The sequence below is a fragment of the Pyrgilauda ruficollis genome, unplaced genomic scaffold, assembly GCF_017590135.1.
Source record: "Pyrgilauda ruficollis isolate IOZ18807 unplaced genomic scaffold, ASM1759013v1 scaffold219, whole genome shotgun sequence".
Taxonomy (NCBI): Eukaryota; Metazoa; Chordata; class Aves; order Passeriformes; family Passeridae; genus Pyrgilauda; species Pyrgilauda ruficollis.
Window position 1 is genome coordinate 187,360 of NW_024521317.1, and position 13,027 is coordinate 200,386.

Consider the following 13,027-nt stretch of genomic DNA (forward strand, 5'->3'; position numbering starts at 1 on the left):
ATCATGCCTGAGGCTTTAGACATTCTCAATTCAAGCCAATCTTGGCTATCTTGTGAAAATGAAGAGAAGAAAGTAGTTGCTTGCATTCTGATAACACTTTAAACAAGTCAGGTAAGGTAAATTGCAAATAAACACCTTTTTTCCACCTTAAAAAAAATCTTATTTTTATTTCTTTTATTTAGAGGATGCCAATTCCTCTCTCCTGGGACCACTTAGGTCATTAGGTGCCTGAGCAGCATAAAATTACAGGGAGAAAATCTTAACAGCATACAGAGGCTGAAAGGTGACAAATGTACATTTTCTAAGATCCAGGGATGTGGGGTAGGGTTTGTTTTATTTTTTTTCCCCCGCTGGATGTACAATTAATCTCTCATGGGGCAGTAGAACGAACAGTTTTACAAAAGATTATATTATAACAAAAAAAAAAAAATTATGTGAGCTGTAACATACTGTGCCAATTCTCTTGTGCTGAAATCTTGCTCAAAATTAATCTCTCATGGGGCAGTAGAATGAACAGTTTTACAGAAGATTTTATTATAACAAAAAAAAAAAAATTGTGAGCTGTAACATACTGTGCCAATTCTCTTGTGCTGAAATCTTGCTCCAGCAAGGTTGTAAATACATAAAGCTGGGTAGCAACAAAAACCTTTGGAGAATGAAGGGCTTCTACCTTGGAAAAGAAAGGTGCAGGAGGATTTTCAGACAGAAGGGAAAGACTTTGACCTGTGAGCTGCTGCTCAGCATCGTGGATCTCCATCTATCATCTGATCCTGCTCAGTAACGCGAGCCAGATCACTGAGTGTGCCCTCTGCCACGGGAGACATGGAGCTGCTCACCCCACTGACACAAAGTGCTTTGGGAGCTCTGTTGCTGGGAAGAGTTTGAAATGTATGAACAGAGCATTTATGTGCCTCAAGCAACAGAACAGAGCTCAGCCTTTCGTTAGCTTTTGTTTTAAAAATGCCTTTTGTATTCTGCTGTGTTTTTGGGTTTCATTTTGAGTTTGAGAATTTTGGGTTTTTTCAGACTGGACTTTGAGTTTTGCTGGTTTGGGTGAAAGGAGTTTTTGCCCAGCAGGGCAAGGGTGATCCTGTGTGGAAAGGGAAGGGATGATGCTGGGTGAGGTAAATTCCCTGCATCCTGGAAAGGGTTGAGAGTGGATTGGGAGTTCCTCTGAGACCCTGGAGCTGTGCACTTCTGCAATCATAGGTACTGTGCTTGGTCTCCTCAGTTCTGGTGACTCTTGCTCAGCCCCCAGGTCGTAGCCATTCTCAACCCCATAGCTTCATTCAGGAATCTGCTTCCAGTCCCTCTCCTCCATCAGAAAACACGATGGAAGTGATCCAGTTGTGCCATCCATGTCAAGGCACCTCCTGTGGTGGGCTCATCCTGAGCTCCTGGTGGCTTATCAGTTGGAGAACTTGTGCAAAAGGAATGGTGGCTGTTCTGGGAGCAGCCAGTGGTCCCAGGAAAGGGAAACAAATCACACAACAGATTTGCAAGTCCAAGATCTCCTTGTGGCACCACTCTGAGAGATTCTGTCAATCCCACCTTGCTATTTTGTGCTTTGGGTCTATGGTGTGTCTCCACTATTCCTCACTCAAGTCAATACTCATGGACTCTAAGTCCTCTTTGACCTTCTCATTTTAGCCTCTGCTCTTCAAACATCTGTCTTAATCCACTTCATTTTTATCCTGCAATCCCTGAAGCCCCAACACCACTCAGCTTCTCCTCAGCCTGGGATGGGGGGGACGGGCATCAGCATTCCTGCCCCACTTTGCACCTAGGAGCTATGTAGGGAAACAGTGATGGGAGATAAAGTGATTTGCTGAGGCCTCTGGAGACAGGCCAGGTGACTTTTTGGCAGCCATGGAGTAACCTCAGAGTTGGGTCTTTGCGAGGAACATTTGTGAGCTGATGCCAGTTTTACAAATGACGTTCCACATTTGCTTTTTGCAATATTTCTTCGAACTGGGGTGTGGTGCTGCACACAAAACCTGGTTCTGAGGCTTGCTGCTCTATCAGGTATGTGTACAGAGGGTGGGAAAAGGCAGCAGAGTCAGCAGGACTGAGGTGGAACAAGCAGGAATGCAGGGTGAAACCAGGGGAACAAACAGGTCCTCAGGGAAACTGTTCTAACTTAGTTCTGCTTTCCCTGACTCAAAGAGTAACTCCAGTGTGCCCAGAGGGCTGGTACAGGGAGATACCAGCCTTATGCTAACTCCAGATCCTGCACAAGTACAAACTGCTGGTCCAGACCCTCCATCCGGAGACTTATATTCAAAAATCTACTTTTAGGCCTATTTCTCTTCATGTCTGGGGGATGCTGTGCTCCTGGCAGGTGCATCATTCTGGGTTGTCACTGTAGACCAGTGCAAGCCTGTCATAACACCTTGGTGCCTCTGGCTCCAGTCCTGTTTTCTAGAATTGCACTTGGCCTTACCTTGGCCCTTTGCCCAGACTGAATTTGCCTTCTTGGTTTTCACTTCTTTCCCATATCGGTTTTCTCTCCTGTTCTGTCTTCCTGCTGATCCTCTGGGCTCTGGCTCTGTAAACCCTCAGCCCAGGTGGGTCTCTGTGGAGAGGAGCACCCCCTCACTTCCAAGGCCCCTTCATATCCAAGAAAGAGCTGTGAGATATCTCCAGACTCATTCCTATTTTGCCATTTCACTTTTTCCTTCTTCAAACTGACTTTTAGATATTCCATTTCTAAAAGTCCCTTCATTTTTTTTTTTTTTTTTGAGCCAGTTCCTTGGTTTTATCCCTCTGTCAGCTATTTGGTGGCTGGTATTTTAGGAAATAGAAAGGCTGGTTTGCCTGTGGGATGGGACACGCACGGAACGCACGTACGACGCTGGTTTGCCCACATCGTTTGGATAAGGTATCAGAGAGGACAGACTGTCTTTGCATTGAAACCTGCAGGTCAAGAAACTGGCCTCCCTTCAGTTCACAGCCCTCATGGCTGCCAGCCAGTAATGTAAAGCCCTGATGAATATTTCTGGAAAAAGCTGGAAACCCATCTCTGACTACAATGTGTTTAATCTCTCATTTCCAGGCATAGTCAGTTTTGTTTCTTCTTCCCTTCTTCCTCCTATTCTTCTCCTCCTTCTTCTTTTTCTTCTCATCTTTCTTCTTCTTCCTCCTCTTCTTCTGCCATGGGTGACAGGTGAATCACCAGGTGTCTCTCCAGAGATGGACAGGGCAGCACCACTTTTGTTCCATGTGCTGTAAATCAGAGATCATACAGAGTCTCCATGTCCTGTTATTCCTCCAATATTTTCCCAGGGCTTGGAGTCCCACTGAAAGGGTTTGAAAGACTTTGTTGGATTGAAATTCCAGGACCTGTTCAGAAGTAATATTTATTTTTTGTTTGTTGGGTTGAAATTCCAGGACCTGTTCAGAAGTAATATTTATTTTTTTATTTATTTCTGACAATGGTGCAAACTGCTCTTGTTCTTCCAGAAAGGAGGCTCTGACCTGCTTTTAATTCTAATTGCCTCCTTTCCCCATGTTTTTTAATTACTCTTCACTGTTTAATATACTCTTAACCACTTGGATAAAGTAGATTCCTGATGATTCAATCACTGCCACAGAAGCACAAAGCTGAACCTAGACCTTCTGAAGTCCAAATCAGGTCCTTCATCACTAGGACAACCTTTCTTTAGGCATCCCAGTACTTGCAGCTCTGCACCAAATCTATGGCCTTTGAAATTCCCAGGTTGCTAAAGGCATCCTTTGGGCTGCTGAGTCAGTGTCTGTACATGATGGAAGCAGGGAAGAGGAAAATAGATACTTGGTTATGCAGAAAAGAGCCAAAAATGAAATCAGGTTTCATTGCTGTTGACACAAACTGTGCCCCCACTCAAGTATTTTTTGGTCGTGGCTGTTTGGGAGAGAAGGTGGGCTTTGATTCAGCTTACAAATGGTTTTTTTCCTGCCCCACCAAGAAGCAGAGCAGGTAACAGTAAGTAAGACTGTCTCTAATTGAAAATAAACCCATCTAACACCTCACTCGTTAGCTTGCTTGATCAATTATAGAACAGAGAGCCTTGCCATGCTAGGCTGGAGTAGGTCCTGCTGAAATGTTTGTCAGGAAGGACTGCAGCTGTGTCAGGTTCAGGTTGGATATCAGGGAAAGGTTCTTCACTCAGAGGGTGCTGGGCACTGCCCAGGCTCCCCAGGGAATGGGCACAGCCCCGAGGCTGCCAGAGCCCCAGGAACATTTGGACACTGCTCTCAGGCATGGGGTGGGATTGTTGGGGTGTCTGTGCAGGGCCAGGAGTTGGACTCTGATCCTTGTGAGTCCCTTCCAACTCAGGATATTCTATGACAGAATGAGCAGGAGCCTTTCCACCAGAAACCATCTTTTCAGTGTCACGTGTCTGTGGGAGCTTGTGCTCTGCTCACACACACCCTGTGTAAGTTTATTCAGTGAGCACTTTCTAAGAATGATGATTAATTGTGAGTATGAACCTTGTCACCAGGCAACTGGTACAAACGAGCCCCACCAGTTTGTTATTGTTGGAGATGGAGGCCACAGGGCATAGCCATGTTTCCCAAGAAGGGCTCCTGGGCAGGATCCTCCCTCTCTGCTTTCAGGTGAGGATGTTCACATTAATGAACTCAAAATTCATCCATGTGCTGACATTTCCAGAACTTGCTATAGCACTTACCAGTAAAGTCCTTTGCTATTGCTAAAAATCCAATAGAGCTCATGTGAATTATTTCTGCAGCAGTTGTCCTGCTCTGCTTATTTACACCTTGTAGTAGTGATTGAGATCATTAAAGCTTCTGCTGGCAGCAGATCTCAAGCTGCAATTAAAGGACAAAGACAAATGTCGGCACCCCGGAGGTGCTACGTGGTTGTGTGGAATTGCAGATTGTGGCAGCAAGGGAGAGTGAAGTATCAGTAACAGCAGAACTCAGACAAAGCCATATCTCAGAGCTAGAGACACACGGAGTGGTTTGTAAGGTCAGGGAGCTGCCAGCCCTGTGCTGTTCTCCAAAAGCCTTCATCAGATCCAAAAGGAATCTGCTTATCTCCGGTAGCCTCGTGGTTGGACGGCACTCATTAGGAGAATGATGGTCTCTGTTAGTACCAGCCACAACTGCAGAGCAGGAGGAATGAGTTCTTCATCTTCTGGAAGTCCTCCTTGCTCCTCAGGGATGAGGCTTTGATGGAGTGGGGAGCAAAAAAGTGCGGAAGCAAACTTGGGCTAAAGACAGCGATTCTTTCCAAAAGCTGGATGAGATCAGTGCATGCTCTTCTTGTCACATCCCTCGAGGAAACCCATTGATGTGGAGATGATTTTACAACAGATGTGTTTCTAACACAGCTCAGGGGAATTTTAACAACAGGCCATTAAAATGGCTCTCCCTTTATTTTATGAGTTGTGTTGCTGAAGCACTTCCCTAATCATGGAATCATAGAAACATTAAGGTTGGAAAAAACCTCCAAGGTCGTTGGGTCCAACCTTTGGCCATTCACTACCTTCCCAAGCAGACCAGAGCACTGAGCTGTTTTTTGAACACCTCCAGGGATGCTGATTTCATTCCCCCTCTGGGCATCCCATTCCAATGCCTAACCACACTTTCTGTGGAGAAATTCTTCCTGCTGTCCAGCCCAAAAGACCCAGACCTCCGAGTTTTGAGGCCCAGCATCTCTAAATGAACAATATTTAGCAGCAGAGACCTCACACTCTCACAGCAGAAGGCAGAGAGTATGAACAGCAAGGGGTAACTTTTCTAGCCTTGCTCACTCTTGGGCATCTCTGAAAAGTGACAAAGGGAATGAGTCAAGTAACAGCAACTTAAGATTCACCCTGCGTGGGACAGCCAACCTTTTAATAGCATTCTCAAAACAATAAAAATCATCCTTCAAGACTTAAAAATAGAAAACAGCAGACAATCCTACTGTTTCGACTGCCTTGTGTCTGATTACCAAAGACTGCCTTTTTAGAACTGCATTATTTTAATGTTCCCACACAATGTTTTTGTAGGGATTTGTAAAAAAAAAAAAAACAAAACCAAAAACCTGTTTGAAATAAAAGAGCAGTGCTGAACCTGATTGTCCTCTTAGCTCAGGAGTGGTTCTAGACGTGGTCCTGACACCTCGGCAGGGACACTTTAATGTAAAGCAGAAATAAAATCCAAGTTGGGCCCAGTTCTGTGTTTTAGGAGACGTATGAATTTATTCATTCAGGAGGAGGTAGAATATTCTGGTAGAACAGGCCAGCTCTGAAGCACTCAGAGAAATCATGAAAATCTCAGAGTGGTTGTAAAAAATGTTCCTTTCCCCGTTCAAGCAGCTGCACTTGTTTTTACCAGTCAGCTCCTTAGTGAAGAGCTACTTTGGAAAACATAATCCCTTGGAGTTGTTTGCTCAGTTCCCTTTGTTTTAATTGACAAGCTTAGGCAGTTGAAAGGAAAGGGTAGGAGGGAATTGATCTTAGCACACTTATGGGCATCTCCTCCTGTAGCTCATGTCATTAAAATGTCTCTTACCTAGGCATTTATTTATTTATTTACGGTTTTAGGCTTGTTTCTGTTCAAGCACAAATCTGGTGAGGCAAGTTATTTTTGTTGTTGTTGCTTTTTTCTTTTTTTTTTTTTTCCTTTCTTTTTTGTTTTTCCCAAGGCGGGTTGTTTGCAGACTTTAGAGCCCAAAAAGGTGCAGCTGCTCTAAAAATAACACAGGATCCAAGAACTGGTTTGGGAAGGTCTGAGTCCAGAGGCATCTCCTGAAATGCTGCCATTAGAGGAGAAGTTTCCCTTGTAAACAGAGCTGGCCTAATTTCTAGAGGTGCTGAACATCGACCTGCAGTGCTTGCTGGTAGGTCCTGAGCACACAAAACCTGGAAATGGGTCAGACGTGAGTGGCTGGGATTTTATCACAAACGTGTCTGGGCAAACCCACAATTATCAGGCTGAAACAAAACTGAGCAAATAATTGCCTCTCAGCTGCTGACCCCTGCGAGCAGAGCTGGGCTCTGGGGTTCCAGGACACCTGCCAGCTCCCGGGCTGCTCACTGCCACCAGCAGTCACAGCCAAGGTCTGCACGTGATGGATCACCCCTTGGTCTGGCCAGCCTTTGCAGGGTGACGTCCCCAACACCCCGGTGCTTTGCTTCCAGAGGAGACCAATGGTTTTGCCACCCAGGTGCAGAGATTCCCAGAAGGTTTTTCACAGAAGACAGAGAGGAAAGAACCTGGCAGCAGATCCCTTAGAGTGGGACTGGGTCACAGGCAAGACCACCATGGATCCCCCATCACCCATGTGAGGTGTGATCAGGGGAGCTGAGCCTTGCGTTGAGTGCAGACACAACATTCTCTGGTTTTGATGTGCTGGATCTTTAATGTTGCATCCACCGCTGAATTAAGCAGTGTTTGCTTTTCAAACCTTCCACATTTGTATTTTTAGCTCCGTTTTGGCATCACTTTTTTGGTTGGAATATATAACACACTGGGTTGTTTAGTGTGCCTGGCCCGAGTTCAGCCGATGTGTAACTCCACGGGCTGGAGCAGAAGCTCCGTTCAAGGTGAATTACGCTCTATGGGGCCAAGGAAATACAGCTTCTGTAGAAAGGCAGCCCAGCTCCTTCAGTAAACGCTACACTATTTCCATCCATGGTTATTCCTTTGTGGTTTGGGTTATGTATTTACATTTTACGGAATAAATACTACAGCTTTCCCCATGACTAACACTTCTTAGTAACCAGGGAGCTACTCAAATACGCTCTTGCCTCCTACGAGACCCCAAACCACACTGCTCTGCCCTGGCTCTCTGGCCCCAGCTGGCCACCTCCTCACACAGGGGCACGGTTAACCAGTGTTACATAAGCAATTTTTGGGATCTCAGCTTAGCAGGATGGCTTAGGAGAGCGGGCGCTGGATGCCGTGAGATGGAATTCCTCCGGGACAAACATTTCCAGCACGGCCACTCTCTGATCCTTACAAAACCCGAGTGAAGTCTTCAGACAAAGAGAGGAACGTACCCCACAAAGAGGGAGCTGGTTGCTTTTCCCAGTCCAGAGGTCTGTTTTAGGAACAGCACTATACAGGCCCTCATGTAAACTTTGTTTATAGACTGGAGTATTTTCAATGAAAATGTTATTTAACTTAAAAAAAGTTGCACAGCAGCTACTCCCAAAATTGTTTTTCCTTGTAAAGAATAACACACAGTGTGATACATTTGAAATGGTGATAGCAATATTTCACAAATTTTGATGGATTCATAGTCCAAATACCTTGCTAACAGATGTTTCTTTTAAACTCGGAGTGGTATAGGAATAACTCAGAGATATTACAGTGTCAGCACTGCCTTTTATCTGTGCGTGTCCTTTCGGTGACATCCCTGGGCTTTTCTAATGCATGGGTCAGGTCTGAGCTAAAAAAAAAAAAAGTGAAATATGAAAAGAAGGCGTCTGTGATGGTGTGTGAGCTCTGGGGCAGTGCTGGGAGGACACCAAGACACTGGTGTGGGTTTTGCTGCACTCAGGCACAGCAGCCCCGTGGTTTGTGGCCACAGTCATCGTTTCTGAGCTGGTTTTTGGTTGTGGTTAATTGATGAGCTTAGGAGTTCCCATGGCCACTCCATGACCACATCTTTTGGTCTCATAAATTAACTGTGTTCTCACTGTGGGTGACAGTTTGCCCAACACAAAGGGATACCCCAGCAGGGCAAAGGCACAGATTTTAATGCCCTGGTGGAGCTGGCTTGATTTACCATGGGGTCACTCAGTCTACTCCGTGTGTCCAAAGCATGGTGCATCTGTCACACTTCCTTCAGAGGGTCTTTCCCCAGAGTTGCCTTCTCCACACTGTGTTCATACATCACCCCCAGTAGGTCAGAGAATCATAGAATATCCTGAGCTGGAAGGGATCCACAAGGATCACCGAGTCCAAATCCTGGCCCTGCACAGGACAGCCCCAAGAATCCCACCCTGTGCCTGAATGTGTTGAGTCCAGTTAATATGTGCTAATGGTAAACCAGTTTGCCCCAAACCCCCTCCTGGGAGCAGCCTCAAGCCCTGGGAAGTCTGGTTCAAATTCTCAGCCCAAAGCTGGCCCAGAGCAATTCTGGGGTTGAACTGCGGGGCAGGGAGCATCCTTCCTCCCGGAGACCCCTGTCCGTAGCTCTCTGGGGCCGCCAGCTGTGGCCGTACACAGCCCGTGCGGGATGGGAAGGCGCCTGCTGCACACCTCGGTGGGGTCCGGAACCCGGCCTGGAGGGAAGGGGCTATTCAGGCAGACAGGGAGAAGGATGGGAAAATCTGGAGGACGAGAGGGAATCCAAGGCAGGCACTGGGGATAACCCCCGGTGCTGCCAACCCCCGGGACGGGACCCTCGGGGCTGGCGGGTGGTGGGAGCACAGGAGAAACCCGCGCAGCTTCTGGTTCCCAAGCTCTCCCTCCCTTCTCGTCGAGGGACAGCCGACGACAGTCTCCCGAGTTTCCCGTCCCGAATCTCCCTCTCCAGCCCGGTTCCTCGGGGAGCACCGCGGATCCCGCTCCCCGCCGTGCCCCGACCTCCCCGGGGACCCCGCCCCGGCCGTGCGGGGACAGGGCAGGGCGGGGCGGGAGTGTCCCCGGGGATGCACCTGAGCGGCGCGGGGGATCGCGGGGGCACCGCGCCCACCCCGTCCCGCGCCCCGAGGCTCCGAGCGCGGCCGCTCCGCCGGGGGTCCCCGCGCTCCCCCCGCTGCCCGGGGCCTTTTTTTTTCCCTAAAGAAAAACTTTTTGTTGTTCTTATCCCGGTGTCCCCTCCCGGGGTCCGGCGGCTGCAGAGCGGGCAGAGCAGCGCGCTCCTTCCTTCCCCGCCGGGCTCAGCCGCCGCTGGTCCCGCTCCCGTCCCGTCCCGTCGCAGCGGGGCCGGGATGCGCCGGGAATCCGCCTGCCCGAGGGGGCTGCGGGGCTGCGGACAGCCCGGGCACGGCGGCCCGTCCCTGCCCGCCGGGGCGCGCCGGCTGCCGCTCGAATGGGGGCTGCTCGCCGTGTCCTTTTGCCATTTATTATTACTATTATTACTACTATTATTATTATTTTTAAGTTTATTCGGAAGAGGAGGGGGGTTTCGCTTCTCATGCTGACTTTCCTTCTTGTTTGTTGTCGTATTTTTTACACCCCAGAGACACCATGATTCCTGGTAACCGAATGCTGATGGTCATCCTACTATGCCAAGTCCTTCTAGGAGGTACTAACCATGCTAGCCTAATCCCTGAGACCGGCAGGAAGAAAGTGGCAGAGCTTCAGGGACAAGCCGGATCCGGACGCCGCTCTGCCCAAAGCCATGAACTCTTGCGGGGTTTCGAAACAACTCTGCTGCAGATGTTTGGGCTCCGAAGGCGGCCTCAGCCCAGCAAGTCAGCCGTCATTCCTAGTTACATGCTGGATCTTTATCGACTCCAGTCCGGAGAAGAGGAGGAAAGCCTCCAGGAAATTAGCCTGCAGTACCCTGAGCGATCGACCAGCCGGGCAAACACCGTGAGGAGTTTCCACCATGAAGGTCAGTGATGGGAGGCGGTAAATTCCCAGCCCCGGTAGCGATCGGGATTTCCTTGCGTTTGGAAGCTCACAAATGCCTTTAGAAGCAGGACGTGCCCGGCCCTAAATTTATGGGAGGAAAACCACCCCCCACCCCAGCCTGCCGTGTGTGGGTGACAGGCGTGCTGCTCTCTATTTTTTCCAGCATCCTGTGCTTAACCCGAGCTTGACCATATTTTGAAGTGCTTTTGCTTCTGTTGACAACAGCGAGTTTCCTTCGGTGCCTCTGCCTCGGGGTCACTGCCTGGGCTCGCGTGGATTTAATGGCTCTGGATCGGATGCGGGAGTAAAGCGAGGGCGGGATCTCGCCCCTGGAGTGTTTCTTTTGAACTATCAAAGCAGTTGCTGCCTGCTTTTACTCTTAAGAAAAAAAAAAAAAAAAAAGAAAAAAGAAAAAAAAATCCCCCCAAACCCCGACTCGAATTTAATACTTACAGCTGTGTGTTTATAAGGTTTATTCAATAGACCCTTGTAATCTGATCCAAATGTTTCCTAGCGGATGTTTCTTTTCCAAAGTAAATCTGAATTATTAATCCAGCCGCATCATTACTGCGTTGGAATTTGCTTCTCTTTCTCCCCCTGCCCCCCGTAACAAGGCACCTCTGTGCTCCGTGGCGCCGCATCTCGCCGGGGAGATGATTTCGGAGAGACTGGGGGAGGAAAAGCTAAAGGGAAAAAGCCTCCCTGAACGGGGGAGGCGAGATGGGAAGGGGTGGAGTGCTCGAGGCGCGGGCGAGCCAGCGGTGCCGGGGCAGGAGCCGCTCCCGGTGCGGCCGGCAGGGATGCGCGGGGGAGCGGAGCGGAGCCGGTGGCTGCCGGGCAGGTGAAGCGTGGGTGCGAGCTGTGGCTGTGCCGGGGCCGTGTGCCCCGAGGCTGACGTGCTCTTGTTTGCTTGTCTTACCTCTTCCCCCCTCCCTGCTCTCCTCCAGAGCACCTGGAGAGCGTGCCGGGTCCCAGCGAGGCGCCCCGGATCCGCTTCGTCTTCAACCTCAGCAGCGTGCCGGAAAACGAGGTGATCTCCTCGGCGGAGCTGCGGCTGTACCGGGAGCAGGTGGAGGAGCCGAGCGCGGCGTGGGAGAGGGGCTTCCACCGGATAAACATTTACGAAGTGATGAAGCCGCTGTCGGAGCGCGCCCAGGCCATTACGCGCCTGCTGGACACGCGGCTGGTGCACCACAACGTGACGCGCTGGGAGAGCTTTGATGTGAGCCCGGCCGTGATCCGGTGGACCAAGGACAAGCAGCCGAACCACGGGCTGGTGATCGAGGTCACCCACCTCCACCACGCACAGACTCATCAGGGCAAACACGTCAGGATTAGCCGATCTTTACCTCAAGGGCGTGGGGACTGGGCGCAGCTCAGGCCGCTCCTGGTCACTTTTGGGCACGACGGGCGAGGCCACGCTCTGACCCGCAGAGCCCGCCGGAGCCCCAAGCACCAGCGTTCCCGCAAGAACAAAAAAAACTGCCGCCGCCATGCCCTCTATGTGGATTTCAGCGACGTGGGCTGGAACGACTGGATCGTGGCACCCCCGGGCTACCAGGCGTTTTACTGCCACGGGGACTGCCCCTTCCCCCTGGCCGACCACCTCAACTCCACGAACCACGCCATCGTGCAGACGCTGGTGAACTCCGTGAACTCCAGCATTCCCAAGGCCTGCTGCGTGCCCACGGAGCTCAGCGCCATCTCCATGCTCTACCTGGATGAGTATGACAAGGTGGTCCTGAAAAACTACCAGGAGATGGTGGTGGAGGGGTGCGGGTGCCGCTGATCCCTTCCCCGCCGCCCTCTCCTCCCCTTCTCTCTCCCTCCCGTCCCACCCCAGAACTGCTTGCTATAGCTGGACTCTTCTCTAAACTAAACGTTCACCTTGACCTTATTTATGACTTTATGTGCAAATGTTTTTGACAATAATGATCATATATTTTGACAAAATATATTTATAACTACATATTAAAAGAAAAAAATAAAATGAGTCATTATTTTAAAGGTAAATGCATTTTGTGTCTCGCCTCTCAGGGTGCTGCTGAGGCTGTGCTGGCTGGGAGTGCAGCCGGGAGTTTATTTTGTCTCCTTATCTTCTTACCCCCTTCCCTCCTTCTCCACTCCTTTCCCCACCACCCTCTTTTCATTTAAAGGCTTTGCAAATTTTAGTCTTTCTATTTCTCGCCGAGGTACCGCGGATCTCCTGGTGCTGGGGCTGTGCCACGTGGGAGATGAGGGTCCCTGGAGATTTAAGAGCCGCTGGGAATAGAGCCGACCTTGCTAACCTGGCCCAAGCCTTTCCAAAGCAACCCACCAAAAATGCATTTGAAAAGAAGGTGAAGGTTTACCTGAGGGCTTTATGCTAAACCCGCTGGGTTTTATACCCTTTCTCTGACTTCAGGATTCCCCAGGTTTTAAAACTATTAACATTTTCCCCCTCTCCTCCCCTCCCCACTGGAGATTGGGAAGCTTCAAAGGTTTCCACAGGTCCTTTGAAGAT

General features: G+C 49.6%; 1 protein-coding gene across 2 annotated transcripts in view; it reads left to right on the forward strand.

The window, feature by feature from the left end:
* The window catches only part of BMP4 (bone morphogenetic protein 4), a 48,270-nt gene extending 35,739 nt beyond the window's left edge, over window positions 1-12,531 (forward strand). For both annotated transcript variants that reach the window (XM_041468352.1, XM_041468353.1), the window contains exons 2-3: window positions 10,128-10,504; window positions 11,472-12,531. In XM_041468352.1, coding sequence (XP_041324286.1) covers window positions 10,128-10,504; window positions 11,472-12,313 — 1,219 coding nt within the window. In that variant the 3' untranslated portion in view covers window positions 12,314-12,531. The remainder of the gene's footprint in view (window positions 1-10,127; window positions 10,505-11,471) is intronic.
* The last annotated feature ends 496 nt before the right edge of the window (window positions 12,532-13,027 follow it).